The following is a 17,259-nucleotide window of genomic DNA, read 5'->3' on the forward strand; positions in this document are numbered from 1 at the left end:
CCTGGGCAACGAAAGTGAAGTTCCATCTCAAAAAAAAAAAAAAAAAAAAAAGGTTCTTGAAAGTTCTGGACTGGGCACAGTGGCTCACGACTGTAATCCCAGCACTTTGGGAGGCTGAGTCAGGTGGATCACTTGAAGTCAGGAGTTTGAGACCAGCCAACATAGTGAAACCCTGATTCTCTACTAAAAATACAAAATTTAGCTGGGCGTGATGGCACACGCCTGTAATTCCAGCTACTCGGGAGGTTGAGGCAGAACTGCTTGAACCCAGGAGGCAGAGGTTGTAGTGAACTGAGGTTGCACCACTGCACTCCAGCCTAGGCAACAGAGTGAGACTCGGTCTCAAAAAAAAAAAAAAGAAAAGAAAAGAAAGTTCTTTATGTAACTGGCAATATGAGCTCACAGGCAATCTGGAATTGCATAAAATGAACTAGTCCAGCGATAGCAACTGCTTGTCCCCGGCTCACTAGGAATGATTCTAAAATGGAGGCCTTCTTCTTTGTGGATATTGTATAGGTCCGAACTCAAAGACAGACCAAACTTCATTTAGGAAAACAAACAAACAAACAAGGAAACAGGCTAAGAGGTCTAGATCATCTGACATTGCCACAAGAAAGGAAGGTCAGTTCATCACACTGTTTCAGTTTTAGAACAGGTCTAAACTCAGATAAAAAGAATGAAATATTTAGCCCATTCTCTTTAAATGCAGCATGACATAGTTTAATTAGTGCAATGTAATAATCTCAAATTGCTCATAGAAAGTAACTAATTCTATCAAAGTGTTTTCTTAGTTTCCCCCACCATGAAATGCATTTTATTCATTTTGAAGCATTTGAAAAATACATTAAGCAGCTGATATCCAGAAATGACCACAAAATAACCGTGTTAAAGAGGTTAAAACAAAATACAGTAAAGCATACAAAGACAATATTCACAAAATGCTACCAAATAAACACATTCAACTTCCCACAGGTTTCACACAGGATAACTTTTGATATAATATCAGCAGCTGTAAAAATATAAAAATTATATGTAATTGGCATTGTATTCTAGAAAAATAGCTAACTGAGCCTATAGGGAACGTTTTTGGTCTCCAGATTGGAAAGCATTTGGATCTGATAGAGAGGTGCTCCTGATTAGAGGATGACGTAAGCGTAGCCAAAGCTTTACTCAGAAATTCCAAGTCAACATCACTGTCCTTCACTCAACCTTGGGGCTGCTGCAGAAGCTGCAGATGTCTGCAATCTGAACAGAGTCAGAAGTCTAGGTAGGAAAAGTTCTCATCCTCTCTCTTTATAAGACGCTGATTCATATATTCAAAAATAGCTTGGTACGTTGTGCACATCTGGTGCTATTTATTTAAGTAAAATAAACTAGAAGAGAAGGAAACAGGGTAAGAATCTTGCAGCTCTCACCAATGAAAAAAGTAAATGTTCTGTTTTATACTTTTTAATTTTGCTTTTGTTTTTAAGGTAAGAGATTTGAGGTCTAGACAGAGATCTGTATTATGTCTGTGGACTAAAATCTATTATTAATAGACTAAGGACAGAAAATTTAATACCACTAGTCACTAAACAATAACCATATTTCAGATCATTGAAACTTACTTTTTTGGGGGATGGGGTGGTGGTCGATTGGCAGAGCTGGGGAGGGGCGGAGACCTTAATCCCCAGAAGAGACAAAAAGTACCTGAGACTTTTTTCAGTTTTCAAATTACACATCCAAATCTTTCCAGGGTGAAACCTGAATCTCCACAAGTGCAAAAATCACACTACAAATAAAGCTCAGTGACAGATAAGCAGAAACATAAAATGATAAGCCAATAGAACACACAAACTTCCACAAGAAATCATCTCCATGCAACAGCCATAGTGCTAGGGCCTAGGAAGTCACTTACTTTTCTCCGAGTGTCACCCGGAGGCTGCTCTGGGGTAGAGAAATTGATTGTTGGCATTTTGTGTTTTAGCAGAAGACACACCCACATTCAGAACAGCAATTATTGTACTTAGGACTACATTTATTAATAGAAACCACTTAAGAGGCATTACAGCAAAAAGTGCCTGTGGGGCTACATATAAACACACACACACAGATCCACAGTAAAAATGCTGCAGAGAGATGGGGCTTTAAACATGGATCTATGGTTCTTCAAAAGGTGGCAAGTCTACTATTCTATGGGTATTCTTTACTGGATAGAACTTAACTGCTACAATTCTGGTCATACATTTACTTGGCATCAACACACAATGTTATTATGAAAAGGCCAATTCCTTATACTTTGTGAATAAACAATTCATTATATAGTTACAGAGATGGTTGGCCATTTCCCAGTGAGTGTGGGAACTAGAAAACATGTTTTTTCAAAAAGGGGCAAAAAATTTTAATATAGCAACACGCGTATGAAGGACCATTACCCAACCTGATTCTCTAAAGTCAGATAGATTTGACTCTAAATGTAAATAAAGCAAAGGCATTTTGGTGTTCTGCTAGTCCTAGTGAAAATGAACAAAACAAAGGACAACTGAAATAACTTTCTGTTCTTAAGTCAAATTCTGCATGTGCTTTTGACCTTCTCTATTCTGTAAAAGTGATCAAAATCACCAAACTGAAGATTTTTAACTGTAAAATATTGGGGTGATTATACATTTCTAATCATCTTAAATTTCTAAATACCTTAAACTATACAAAATCAGAAAAGTCTAGTTACCAAGGAAAATGCTTTCTTCTTTTTTTTTTTGGAGGCAGAGTCTTGCTTTATCCCTAGGCTGGAGCGCAGTGGCGTGTTCTCGGTCCACTCCGACCTCTACTGGTGGGGTCTTGGCAATTCTCCTGCCTCAGCCTCCTGAGTAGCTGGGATTACAGGCGTGCGCCACCATGCTGACTAATTTTTTTTGTAACTTTAGTAGAGATGGGGTTTTCACCATATTGGCCAGGCTGGTCTTGAACTCCTTGACCTTGTGATCTGACTGCCTCGGCCTCCCAAAGTGCTGCGATAACAGGAGTGAGCCACTGCACCTGGCATCATTAATGATGGGAAGAAAATGAGAATAGGAACAGAATGTGGTATTTTTATTCCACTAGCCTTTCCTTCACTGTGCATCTAACTAATTCTTTCCAGCTAAAATATATTGAACTCATCATTTTTCTAAAGTCCTATTTGTCTAAAACATAACACTTTGACAAAGTTCACAAAAATTCTAGTCCAGAAATTCTTTGAGATGTGTTAGGGAAAATAAATTAATAGGTACCACCTAGTAACTAACAAGTTAAGTTTTCTTTTCTTTTTTTTTTTTTTTTGAGATGGAGTCTCGCTCTGTTGCCCAGGCTGGAGTGCAGTGGCCGGATCTCAGCTCACTGCAAGCTCTGCCTCTCGGGTTTATGCCATCCTCCTGCCTCAGCCTCCTGAGTAGCTGGGACTACAGGCGCCCGCCACCTCGCCCGGCTAGTTTTTTTTTTGTATTTTTTTAGTAGAGACGGGGTTTCACCATGTTAGCCAGGATGGTCTCGATCTCCTGACCTCGTGATCCCCCCGTCTCGGCCTCCCAAAGTGTTGGGATTACAGGCTTGAGCCACCGCGCCCGGCCAAGTTTGAGTTTTCAATTACTTAAACCTATCCCTGACCTCATGATCCGCCCGCCTCGGCCTCCCAAAGTGAAACCCCATCTCTACTAAAAATACAAAAAAAAAATAAGCCAGGTATGGTGGTGTGCTCCTGTAATCCCAGCTACTCAGGAGGGCTGAGACAGGAGAATCTCTTGAACCCGGGAGGTGGAGGTTGCAGTGAGCCAAGATCATGCCACTGCACTCCAACTTGGGTGACAGAGCGAGACTCCATCTCAAAACAAAACAACAAAAAACAACAACAACAACAACAAAAAAACAAAAAACCCAAAAAATCCTATCTAGGGGTATTTTGGATCAGCTAACCAATGTACTCAATCTGATAATCTGCCTTTTAAATTTACTTATTTTATTTATTTATTTTTTGAGACAGAGTCTCAAAAACTCAGCCTTGTTCTTTTGCCCAGGCTGGAGCGCAGTGGTGTGATCTCGGCTCACTGCAACCTCCACCTCCCGATTTCAAGCCATTCTCCTGCCTCAGTCTCCCTAGTAGCTGGGACCACAGGTGTGCGCCACCATGCCCGGCTAATTTTTGTATTTTTAGTAGAGATGGGATTTCACCGCGTTGGCCAGCCTGGTCTCGAACTCCTGACCTCAGGTGATTTGCCTGCCTTGGCCTCCCAAAGTGCTGGGATTACAGGCATGAGTCACCATGCCCGGCCGATAATCTGAGATGGAGTGTTGCTCTGTCACCCAGGCTGGAGTGCAGTGGTGCCATCTCGGTTCACGGCAACCTCTACCTCCTGGGTTCAAGCGATTCTCCTGCCTCAGCTTCCCAAGTAGCTGGGACTACAGTGTGCACCACCACGACCAGCTAATTTTTGTATTTTCAGTAGAGACGGGATTTCACCACATTGGCCTGGCTGGTCCCGAAATCCTGACCTTAAGTGATCTGCCTGCCTCGGCCTCCCAAAGTGCTGGGATTACAGGCGTGAGCCACCGTGCCTGGCCGATAATCTGTTTCTTAAACTATAAGATCCTAAAACAGTATCTTGGTATTCAGACACAAAGAACGGTGCTCTACTATTATTTTTTTTGCCCTAAATTAAGGTGACAGTTCCCTAAAAGGCTCACTTTGAAAATGGCCAAAGGGTAATGCCTAGGCCTGTCAAGGTTTACTTCTGAAATCAACGTTCAGGTTTTACAATAGGAAGTTCACATTTTTGCTCTGAAAGACTTTTCCTTCGTTCTGTTCTCTTAAGTCTCATAATTTCTACCATGAAAAAATGAGTCAACTAGATTGATCGATAAAACCAGAACTTCCATATCATTGCTTCCTTTGTCTTGACAATTATTTTTTAAATCTTCAAGGCTAGAGACTTTTAAATAGTTTTCTTTCTTTAACAGTATGTATTTCACCTGGACAAAAGAAAACATATATGCTTTTAAGTAAATACTGGCTTTCTAACAATCAAGAGAGGCCAAGGAAAATTGCCAGGTTAGTCTTCAAATCTTTGGGAAACCATAAATTCATAAAGGAACCAAAGAAATCCAATAACTGTAGGTTACACGTGCCCTTAGAATTGCTAATTGCTATAGATTGATTTAGTAAACAAAAAAGTAGTGATTTTTTATATCCTGAAGTGATGGCTAAATGCCATACTGTACTTACCTCCAAATAGTTCCAAATCTCTTAAGCCCTCAACAATGAACTTTTCCGAGACCCACCGCTAAAGAGGAAAACCCCAAAGAGAATTAGTATTTCTTCCAAGCCACAACAAATTAGCTATCAGCCTTTAGACAGACAGACAAAATCACAACTATGAAAACACAATCATGCAGTACAGTTAGGAATCATTTCTTTTTTTTTTTTTTTGAGATGGAGTCTTGCTCAGTCACCCAGGCTGGAGTGCAGTTGTGCGATCTCGGCTCACTGCAAGCTCCACCTCCTGGGTTCATGCCATTCTCCTGCCTCAGCCTCCCGAGTATCTGGGACTACATGCACCCGCCACCATGCCTGGCTAATTTTTTTTGTGTGTTTTTAGTAGAGACGGGGTTTCAACATGTTAGCCAGGGTGGTCTCGATCTCCTGACCTCGTGATCTGCCGCCTTGGCCTCCCAAAGTACTGGGATTACAGGCGTGAGCCACCGTGCCCGGCCAGGAATCATTTCTATGGAAAAGTTGTTAATAGAATCTTGAACTAAAAACAAGATTCCTTTCTCTACTCCTCTTTGCCTATTTGATGAATAATTCTTAAATTTGACAGATGAGAAATAGATAATACTGGCTCTAATAATGAAGATTTTTTTTGCCTTCCCTATATTGGTTCCATCTCACTCATTCTACATTACAGATACCTTGGATCACTGATGTCAATTTGAAAACTATCACTGGAATTCATAACACAGAAAACAGAGATGAAACAGTAGTTATCCACAAAACCCTGTTAGTTTGTAAAACGACACACAAGTTGCATATTCTTTATCTACTAGGGGTTCTAAAGACATGGCTGCTTACGTTTTCTGCCAAGTTCACAAGGGCCAAACTAGTAAGACCAAACTAGCAGGATCAATCTATGGCTCACTTTACTAGCCTATTTCAAATGAGTATTAGATTTCTGTCATTCTGATCAGTGGTTTTGTTTCACCTGAATTAGGCTACATTGAAACAGAAAAGGAGCTCGTATTTAAAAGCAATGGAATCAAGATTGTATTTCCCTTAAGGATTGGTGTTACACTTTGGCTTGGGGGCATTCTTTCCAGTGGGTAGAGTTCAGGCTATGGAGACATTCCTTTTTTCCTCTTAATTAACAGTGAAGTTTACTCTTTCTAATATAAATTGTTCTTATATGCATAAACATTAGAAAAAAGATGAACCACCTACAACATCTGCCGACCCTAACCACCTACAACATCTGCCAAAACACATTGCTTTTCAGAAAACAAAAATAGTAAAGCCAGAAGAATAGAAAAACACTCACCCTGATTCGCTCTGGTTTACTTACAAGAAACGACATGAGTTCCTACTGTGTAGACCTATTTCAGTTTCAAAAACTTAAACCTAAAAGGAAAACAGAAACAGGTTGAGTTAGCAAAATCTCCTTATATAGAAATACCTTCTGATTAACAAAAACTTATTACAGGTCTACCATTTAAAGCACTGGACTTCATCTATAAATTGCTAGGTTTGTTTAGAGAAACTTTAAGTGATGATAAATCTGAATATACTTTGGTCAAGTACATTATAAAATTCTGTAATTTCTGGCCGGGCGCAGTGGTTCATGTCTGTAATCCCAGCACTTTGGGAGGCTGAGGTGGGCGGATCACCTGAGGTCAGGAGTTCAAGACCAGCCTGGCCAACATGGTGAAACCCCGACTCTATTAAAAAACAAAAAAAGCCAGGCAAGGTGGCATGTGGCTGTAATCCCAGCTACTTAAGAATCATTTGAACCCGGGAGGTGGAGATTGCAGTGAGCAGACATCACGCCATTGCATTCCAGCCTGGGTGACAGAGCAAGACTGTCTCAAAAAAAAAAAAAATTAAAAAAAAAAAAAGAATTTCTGTAGAAAGAGAAATGTGTTATGTGGTTTTAAATTAATTCCTAAATTTCTCTTGACTCAATCCCCCACTAACCTTTTCCCAGAAACAATTACCTTCAGTTATTTTCCATGGTTATCCTGCTTTTTATTTATTTACTTTTTGTAGAGACAGGGTCTATGTGGCCCAGACTGGTCTGGAACTCCTGGACTCAAGTGATCCTCCCATCTTGGCCTCCCGAAGTGTGGGGGTTACCAGGTGAGCCACCATGCGGAGTGTTATCCTGCTTTTTAATAACTATTCTTAATGTTTATATGGGTATGACTTAATTTTAGACTTTTCAAATTTTCTTTACAGCTCCTTGCTGAGCAGGGCTAACTCATAGGCAGTGTATCCAGAGTCAGCCAGTTTTAACTTCCTACCATGGTAGATGAAGACAAAGCTTCTTACATGATTATCTTCCACTGTATCTCCTGCTCTCATTCCACCAACATAGCTCTGGCATAATTTTGCTTAAATCAATAGTCCACATTTATATTACTATGACTATGCAAATATGGTTCAAATCTGAGGCAAATAGAAATACCTGTCTCGGCCGGGCCTGGTGGCTCAAGCCTGTAATCCCAGCACTTTGCGAGGCCGGGGTGGGTGGATCACTTGAGGTCAGGAGTGCGAGACTTTAGCCTGACCAACATGGTAAAACCCCATCTCTACTAAAAATACACAAAAAATTAGCCAGGCGTGGTGGCGGGCGCCTGTTCCCAGCTACTCAGGAGGCTGAGAAAGGAGAATTGCTTGAACCCAGGAGGCAGAGGTTGCAGTAAACCAAGGTCGCGCCACTGCACTCCAGCCTGGGTGACAGAGCTAGATTCCGTCTCAAAACAAACAAACAAACAAAAACAAAAACCAACCATGTCTCTCTTTTTTTTTTGAGATGGAGTTTCGCTCTTGTTGCCCTGGCTGGAATGCAGCTGCACGACCTTGACTCATGGCAACCTCTGCCTCCTAGGTTCAAGTGATTCTCCTGCCCCAGCCTCCTGAGTAGCTGGGATAACAGGTGCCTGCCACCATGACTGGCTAATTTTTGTATTTAGTAGAGATGGGGTTTCACCATGTTGGCCAGGCTAGTCTTGAACTTGTGACCTCAGGTGATCCAGCCACCTCGGCCTCCCAAAGTGCTGGGATTTTAGGCGTGAGAAACTGTGCCCAGACAATGTCTCTCTTTCCTTATACACCTATTTTTTCCTAGAGTTAATAACCACCTCATTTGTTCACTTGCTTGGTTTCTCATATAGCTATTATTAACTTTTTACAAATACACCAATATCTCTGCTATTTGACTTATCCACATATTTTTCCATACCCTCAAACCCATCAATTTCAATTTTCTCCTGGAAGTTGCCTTCATAGGGCCCTCCAGCCTCCTACTACAATCAGGAGTAGTTGCTTTTTAGGCCAGTTGTACTTAGTTGACTTTTTTTTTTTTTTTTTGAGGCAGGGTCTGGCTCTGTCATCCAGTCTGGAGTGCAGTGATGCGATCTCTGCTCACTGCAACCTCTGCCTCCAGGGCTCCAACCATCCTCCCACTTCAGTCTCCTGAGTAGCTGGGACTACAGGTATATGCCACCATGCCTAATTTTTTATTTTTTTGTAGAGATGGGGCTTTGCCATGTTGCCCAGGCTGGAGTGCAGTAGCATGATCCTAGCTCACTGCAACCTCCGTCTCCCAGGTTCAAGTGATTCTCCTGCTTCAGCCTCCCGAGTTACTGGGACTACAGGTGCACACACTACTATGCTTGGCTAATTTTTTTTGTATTTTTAGTAGAGACAGGGTTTCCCTATGTTGGCCAGGCTGGTCTCGAACCCTTGATCTCAGGTGATCTGCCCACCTCACCCTCCCAAAGTGCTGGGATTACAGGCGCGAGCCACTGCCCTGGTCTCAAACTCTTGAGCTCAAGCAATCTGTCTGCCTTGGCCTCCCAAAGTGCTAGGATTACAGGTGTGAGCCACCGTGCCTGGCCCTACCCTGATATATATATATATTTTTTTGAGATGGAGTCTTGCTCTGTTGCCAGGCTGGAGTGCAGTGGCGATCTTGGCTCACTGCAACCTCCAATTCCCGGATTCCAGCGATTCTCCTGCCTCAGCCTCCCGAGTAGCTGGGATTACAGGTGCGTGCCACCACGCCCAGCTAAGTTTTGTATTTTTAGTCGAGATGGGGTTTCACCACGTTGGTCAGGATGGTCTCGATCTCCTGACCTTGTGATCTGCCCGCCTCGGCCTCCCAAAGTGCTGGGATTACAGGTGTGAGTCACTGCACCCGGTCCTGATATTCTTATAGAAGCTCCTTCTCCAACCCTAGCTAAAAATCACTCATTTATCTTGTCATAAAATTTTAAAAATAAAGAATTTATTTGAAAAAACATGATTAGAATGCATATTTAATAGTATTAAACACAAAGTATCATGCAAAAGAAATTTAAGAGGAAAAAAGGTCCATATCCCATGTAGTCTACAATAGAAAGAGAAAATTAATGTAGATAAAGAGGCAGGTAGATGTTTTTATCTGCAAAAAAAGTTTCTATGGTCTGGAAAAATTTCAGAATTTAAAAATAAAATCAAATTTTCTTTCTTTCTTTTGTTTTTTATGAGACAGGGTTTCATTCTATTGCCCAGGTTGGAGTGCAGTGGCACAATCTCAGCTCACGGCAACCTCTGTTTCCAAGGTTTAAGTGATTCTCCTGCCTCTGCCTCCCAAGTAGCTGGGACTACAGGTGTGCACCACCATCCCTGGCTAATTTTTGTATTTTTAGTAGAGTGAGGGATTCACCATGTTAGCCAGGTTGGTCTCAAACTCCTGACCTCAAGTTATCCACCTGCCTCGGCCTCCCAAAGATCTGGGATTACAGGTGTGAGCCACCCCACCGGCCTAAAACAGAATGTATTTCAAACTAACTTGTGTATTTATAAACACCTATAGATGATCAGACATCCACCTTTAAAAATTCTAATTCTACAGGTCTAGGGAGGGCCTTGGACATCTATATAGTTTTAAAAGTTCTAGCTTCTACCACTACCACCATTCTTCCCCACCTCACCACAAAAACAACAACAAAAGCCGTGCATTGTCAGGATTGAGAACCACTGAGAAAGCAGATGGAGTAAGTTCCAGGCTCTTTTCTGCTTTTTCTAATCAAGTCTTGGAATAGTTCCTCAAATGTACAGCTGATTAAAAATCTCCAGTTAGAATGGCGTAAAACCCGGGAGGCAGAGCTTGCAGTGAGCCGAGATCCGGCCACTGCACTCCAGTCTGGGCGACAGAGCGAGACTCCATCTCAAAAAAAAAAAAAAATCTCAAGTTAAATGGATAGTAAGAATCTTAAGAATATGAATATATTGGCCGGGCGTGGTGGTTCCTGCCTGTAATGCTAGCACTTTCGGAGGCTGAGGTGGCTGGATCACCTGAGGTCAGGAGTTCAAGACCAGCCTGGCCAACATGGTGAAACCCCGTCTCTACTAAAAATACAAAAATTAGCTGGGCGTGGTGGCAGGTGCCTGTAATCCCCGCTACTTGGGAGGCTGAGGCAGGATAATCGCTTGAACCCGGGAGGTGGAGGTTGCAGTGAGCCAACATCGCACCATTGCACTCCAGCCCGGGGAACAAGAGCAAGACTTCATCTCAAAAAATAAATAAATAAATAATATGAATACACCTTGCTGTTTTTCCACTTGTAGGAATTTGCCCTAGGGAAAATTTATGTAGAAATTTAGTTACAAGGATATCTCCTATAGTGTCACTGTCTATTATAGCAACCACTAGCCAAATGTGGTTAAACTTACATCTGAATTTGTAATAAATAAATAAAATTAAAATTTCAGTTCCTGTGGCTGGGTATGGTGGCTCACACCTGTAATCCCAGCACTTTGAGAGGCTAAGTGGGGAGGATCACTTGAGCCCAGGAGTTCAAGACCGCCTGGGAAACAGAGTGAGACCCCGTCTCTACCCCCACCCCAACACTGGCACAAAAAAAAAAAAAAAAAAAAAAAAAATTCAGTTCCTCAATCACATTACATTTCAAGTTCTCAGGAGTCACATGTAGCTAGCAGCTTCTCTATTAGAAGATAAGAATGCCTGGGAAAGCACAGAACCAGCTGAATGTATCCATGGCTTATCTTTTTTGAAATTCTTTTTTTTGAGACAGAATCTCGCGCTTGTTGCCCTGGCTGCAGTGCAGTGGCATGATGACGGTTCACTGCAGCCTTGACCTCCCAGGCTCAAGCAATCCCCCACCTCAGCCTCCTGAGTAGCTGAGACCACAGGTATGTGTCACCATGCCTGGCTAACTTTTTTTTCCTGAGAAAAAGTCTGGCTCTGTTGCCAAGGCTGGAGTACAGTGGCTCAATCGCAAAGGCTCACCACAACCTCCACCTCCCAAGGTCAAGTGATGCTCCCACCTCAGTCTCCCAAGTAGCTGGGACTACAGGCATGCACCACAATACGCAGCCAAGTTTTGTACAGATGAGTTTTCACCAGGTTGCCCAGGTTGGTCTTGAATTCCTGGGCTCATAATCCGCCCACCTCAACCTCCTAAGTGTTAGAATTACAGGCGTGAGCCACCGCGCCTGGCCAATTTTTTATTTTTAGTACAGACAGGTCTTGCCATATTGCCCATGTTGGTCTTGAACTCCTGAGTTCAAGAGACCCTCCGTGAAATTCTTAATTAATTAGCTCAGACCTATGTAAGAGTTATGTCAAATAATCCCACTGGGCAAAGACACCTAATTTATTCCCTCAGAAATACATCTGGAAACAGTTTATCTTGAGGGAAACACTGGAAGCAGCACTCCTCCATGTTAGGTGTATTGGTGCTACTGGTGGTTCATTATTATAGTTTCTTCTTGTTACCTTCAATGGACACAGCCATGCCAGGAAATTCACAGTCCCTATCTTAAAATTCCAAGTACATTTTACTGTCATGCTAGGTGAAGTCCAATCACGTCTGCGTTTGTGTGTATGTGCATAGTGGCATATTTTTTTTGGGAGACAGAATTTCGCTCTGTCACCCAGGCTGGAGTGCAGTGATGTGATCTCGGCTCACTGCAACCTCTGCTTCCTGGGTTCATGCAATTCTCCTGTCTCAGCCTCCAGAGTAGCTGAGACTATAGGCACGTGCCACCACGTCCAGCTAATTTTTTGTATTTTTAGTAGAGACAGGGTTTTTGCCATGTTGCCCAGATTAGTCTCGAACTCCTGAGCTCAGGCAGTCCACCTGCCTTGGCCTCCCAAAGTGCTATGATTACAGGCATGAGCCACCACGGCTGGCCAACAGTGGCATATTAAAAACCATTCTTTTTTTGGAGACAAGGTCTTGCTCTGTCACCTAGACTGGAAAGCAGTGGTGCAACCACAGCTCACTGCAACCTCAACCTCCTGGGCTCAAGCAATCCTCCTACCTCAGCCTTCTGAATAGCTGGGATCACAGGGGTGAGCAACTGCCTGGTTAGTTAAAAAAAAAATTGTTTGTATAGGCCAGGCGTGGTGGCTCACGTCTGTAGTCTCAGAACTTTGGGAGGCTGAGGCAGGTGGATTGCTTGAGCTCAGGAGTTCAAGACAAATGTGGGCAACATGGCAAAAGCTCATCTCTACAAAAATATAAAAATTAGCCAGGCATGGTGGCATGTGCCTGTAGTCCCAACTACTTGGGAGGCTGAGGTGGGACGACAGCTTGAACCTGGGAGACAGAGGTTGCAGTGAGCCACGATCGCACCCCTGCACTCCAGCCTGGGTGACAGACTATGTTGTCCAGGCTGGTCTTGAACTCCCGGGCTCAAGTGATTCTCCTACCTTGGCCTCCCAAAGTGGTAAGATTAACAGTATGAGCCACCACACTCAGCCTAAAAACCATTTTCTTTTTTGGGAAGGACAGAGTCACGCGCTGTTGCCCAGGCTGGAATGCAATGGTGTGGTCTTGGCTCACTGCAACCTCCACTTCCCGGGTTCAAGCGATTCTCCTGCCTCAGCCTCCCAAATAGCTGGGATTACAAGCACCTGCCACCATGCCCAGCTAATTTTTTTTTGTATTTTTAGTAGAGACAGGGTTTTACCATGTTGGTCAGGCTAATCTTAAACTCCTGACCTCAGGTGATCTGCCCACCTTGGCCTCCCAACTAAAACCCATTTCCTAAGAAGATTTTGGGCCTGCCAAGGGGCACAAGCTAGACACACTTTTGCAAAGAGGTAGGATGCCCTTCTATTCAGGTATGAATTTTTATCAGGCTCCTCAATTTTCACTACTAAATGTTTAAGACATATGGGTCATATATAACTGACAATAAAACAGCAGTACTCCCGGTATTTGTCAGAGTACAATCTCTTTTATTTTTTAATCTCCTTTTTAAAATTGTATTCAATTCTATTGTTTTTTCTTCTTCCTTTTATCTTTGCTTTTCTATTCTTGTTTATATTGTTTTTCATCTCAAGTGGAACTTGCTCAAAGAATACAATCTTCAACCCACTCCCATCCCCGTATCTCTCAAAAGACCAATTTAAAGAAATAGTATTTACAGACTGGGATTCTGCAGAAGAAAGGTTAATACAGCAGGCCTAACTTCTTATCCTTTAAAAAGTCTGCTTTAGCCACTGGCTGGCATCAGGGAACGAGGATTTTGAGAGATTTCCCATTTTCCTAGAAATGACAGAAGTAGCTTATTATGCCTAAATTATTTGTACAAACAGTACGGTTTATGCTGCTTTCTCCTTCTGGGAGTCCAGTTTTGACACATGCCAGGCAGAGGCTGCCTACATGACCATCCTGGATATGGAGTTTCTAATGAGCTGTCCTGGTTGATAACATTTCACACATGCTGCCACAACTTCTTGCTTTGAGGTCTGTGTCACTCTACTTGGGGAGGATCCTTGAAGTTTGCTCCTGGTTTCCCCCAGACTTCACTCCATGTGCTGTTTCCCTTTGCTGGTTTTTCTTTGTATTCTTCTGTTGAAATAAATCCTAGCCATGAATGTGACTATATGCCGAGTCCTGTGAGTCCTCCTAATGAATTACTGAACCTGAGGGTGTTCTTGGGAACCTCCAACACAGGGATACCTGAAGGAAATTATTTTAAATGTTCTAAATCTATTCCTGGATTAAGGCTGGCCAATGGATGACTACAGGCCTAGGTCTTACTCTATTTGCCTCCAATAAAATTGTTTTTACCAAACTATACTTGAATAGCCTTTATTTTATATCCAAAGCTCTAAGAAACTTGTCACTGTTTTCAATAAGAATGTTCTAAAAATGCTTTTATTACTGTGTTCACTAAATGAGAAGAGGGAGAAGAAATGTCATTCTGGATTAAGAAGCAGGGACAGGTCGGGCACGGTGGCTCATGCCTGTAATGCCAGCACTCAGCAAGGCTGAGGCAGGCGGATCACTAGAGGTCAGGAGTTAGAGGCCAACCTGGCCAACATGGTGAAACCCCATTTCTATAAAAAATACAAAAATTGGCCGGGTGTGGTGGCGCTAGCCTGTAATCGCAGCTACTTGGGAGGCTGAGAATCGCTTGAACCTGGGAGGCAGAGGTTGCAGTAAGCCAAGATTGCGCCACTGCACTAAAGCCTGGGCGACAGAGTGAGACCCTGTCTCAAAAAAAAAAAAAAAAAGAAAAAAGAATCAGGGATACTTTTGCTTTTTCTGAATTTTTGCCAAACTAACTTCAACCTTGACCAAATTAATCTTTCCCTAACAGCATTTACCAAATGTGTATTTCAGTCCTAGGTAAGAAAATGGTAAAGACACACAAAGAACTTGGAAACGTTTCAAAGATAGTAAAGATTAATTTAGAAAAATAGAAGCTATTAGGAAAGGTTAACATCTAGAAAACAGCGAATTTGGCCGGGCACGGTGGCTCACACCTGTAATCTCAACATTTTGGGAGGCCAAGGCAGGTGCTCACCTGAGGTCAGGAGTTCAAGACCAGCCTGACCAAAAGGGAGAAACTCCATCTCTAATAAAAAATATAAAAATTAGACATGGTGGCGGGCACCTGTAATCTCAGCTGTTTGTGAAGCTGAGACAAGATAATCGTTTGAACTCAGAAGGTGGAGGTTGCAGTGAGCAAGAACGCGCTATTGCACTCTAGCTTGGGCGACACAGCGAGATTCCGTCTCAAAAAAAAAAAGAAAAGAGAGAGCTAATTTCACCCATAGTGTTACTATACAAATGGTAAGAATAATCAATAAGGTTAAAACATGGCTAAAGGCTCATTAAGAGTAACCTGAAGTCAGAGATTTATACTTAACGTGACAATATGGTGTGGTGAAAAAAACAAATACTCTGAAATAAGACAAGCATGGTATGAATTGCATTCTTGCGTCTGTGTTAACTTGATCAACATACTTTGGCTTGCTGAATCTCAACGTTAATAACTCTAAAATGAGGTTAATGACATCTGTCTGACACCTGAGACAAATACCTTTCTCCCTCTGATAGTGATGCTTATAATAATGGCTTATGTTTCTAGGAGAGACTTTAAAATTAACTTTTTCAGAGAATTAGAAAGATTAGATAGTCAGGTTTCTGATTTAAGATTTTAGAATCTCACCTCTCCCCCAAGGTCCCAATTAAGGTAAAGGAATACAAATAATAACCATATATCTGAGGACAGAATGAGAGGAGCTATTAGTAGATGAAATCTCAGTAAATTTCTAGGAGGTGAAAAGTGGACAAAAGGGTGCTGTCTCAGGAAATGGAGAGAAAGCTGCAGGCTAGAATGTGAATGGAGACTATAGTAGAGGAGACGGCAGTTCTGCCGAGCAGACAATCCTAAGGGGCTCTGAAATAAAACTGTAGCAATAAGGAATAAGGGAAGGAGAAGTGGGGCTGAAAACAAGTCCCTGGCATAACTGCCCACTCATGTCCATGAGTCTTAAATCCACAGAGCTCCCAGTCAGCAGCTTTTCTATTCCTTTTTTTTTTTTGAGATGGAGTCTGGCTCTGTCGCCCAGGCCAAGCTGGAGTGCAATGGCGCGATCTTGGTGCACTGTAACCTCTGCCTCTTGGGTTAAGGGATTCTCCTGCCTTAGCCTCTGGAGTAGCTGAGATTACTGGCATGGGCCACTACGCCTGGCTAATTTTTGTATTTTTAGTAGAGACAGGGTTTAACCATGTTGGCCAGGCTGGTCTCAAACACCTCAGGTGATCCACCTGCCTTGGCCTCCCAAAGTGCTGGGGTTACAGGTGTGAGCCACCGCGTACCCAGCCCCATATACATTTTTAAATAAAATTATTTGTGAATGTACTCCAGTAAAATGAGACTAAAATCTAAAAAGGAAGCTATGAGATATAAAAAATGGTGTGTCCAGCCGGCCACAGTGGCTCACTCCTATAATTCCAGAACTTTGGGAAGCTGAAGCGGGTGGATCACCTGAGGTCAGGAGTTTGAGACCAGCCTGCCCAACATTGCAAAACCCTGTTTCTACTAAAAATACAATAATTAGCCAGGCATGTTGGTGGGCGCCTGTAATACCAGCTACTCGGGAGGCTCAGGCAGGAGAATTGCTTGAACTTGGGAGGCGGAAGTTGCAGTGAGCCAAGATCACGCCATTGGACTCCAGCCTGGGTGACAGAGTGAGACTCTGTCTCAAAAAAAAAAAAAAAACAGTGGTGTGTCCATTGAAGAGATATCTCGAGATGATAGCTATGAAGCTGATTAAGAAAGGAATCAGTCAAAATTAGAACATGAACTTGGCAGGTTGAAGAAAATATAATAAGATCATGAAAGATTATAAAGGATGAAAAATATCAGGGACAGGGTAGAAAGTGGCCTGTTTCTTCCCCCCGCCCCTCCCCCCAAAAAAATCAAACAGAAAGGCAACCAAAAATTCCAACAGAAATTAAAACTATATTTTAAAAGTCAAAGTCCAAATTTGAAACAAACTTAAATTTGTGTTATAATTTTGAGATAGTATGGCTGGGCGCAGTGGCCATGCCTATAATCCCAGTACTGTGGGAGGTCGAGGAGAGTGGATCACCTGGGGTCAGGAGTTCAAGACCAGCCCAGTCAACATGGTGAAACCCTGTCTCTACTAAAAATACAAAAAGTAGCTGGGCGTGGTGGCACATGCTTGTAGTCCCAGCCACTGGAGAGGCTGAGGAGAATCG

At 42.6% G+C, this 17,259-nt stretch overlaps 1 protein-coding gene across 14 annotated transcripts in view; it reads right to left on the reverse strand.

Annotated features, from left to right (window-relative positions):
- Positions 1–17,259, reverse strand: part of STRADA (STE20 related adaptor alpha) — a 39,455-nt gene that overhangs the window by 17,001 nt on the left and 5,195 nt on the right. For 4 of the 14 annotated variants that reach the window (XM_023193983.2, XM_023193985.3, XM_023193984.3 and 1 more), the window contains exons 2-3: positions 6,543–6,622; positions 5,234–5,291 (exon numbers count right to left, since the gene is read on the reverse strand). Coding sequence is in view for 8 of the 14 variants with exons in the window: in XM_023193989.1 (XP_023049757.1) it covers positions 1,898–1,926; positions 5,234–5,291; positions 6,543–6,578 (123 nt within the window). In the remaining 6 variants the exon portion in view is untranslated. Of the gene's footprint in view, positions 1–1,897; positions 1,927–5,233; positions 5,292–6,542; positions 6,623–17,259 lie in introns of those variants that run through there. The other 10 variants (XM_023193977.2, XM_023193978.3, XM_023193979.3 and 7 more) reach the window with 5 other exon arrangements.

This window comes from Piliocolobus tephrosceles, chromosome 16, assembly GCF_002776525.5.
Source record: "Piliocolobus tephrosceles isolate RC106 chromosome 16, ASM277652v3, whole genome shotgun sequence".
In the NCBI taxonomy this organism is placed as follows: Eukaryota; Metazoa; Chordata; class Mammalia; order Primates; family Cercopithecidae; genus Piliocolobus; species Piliocolobus tephrosceles.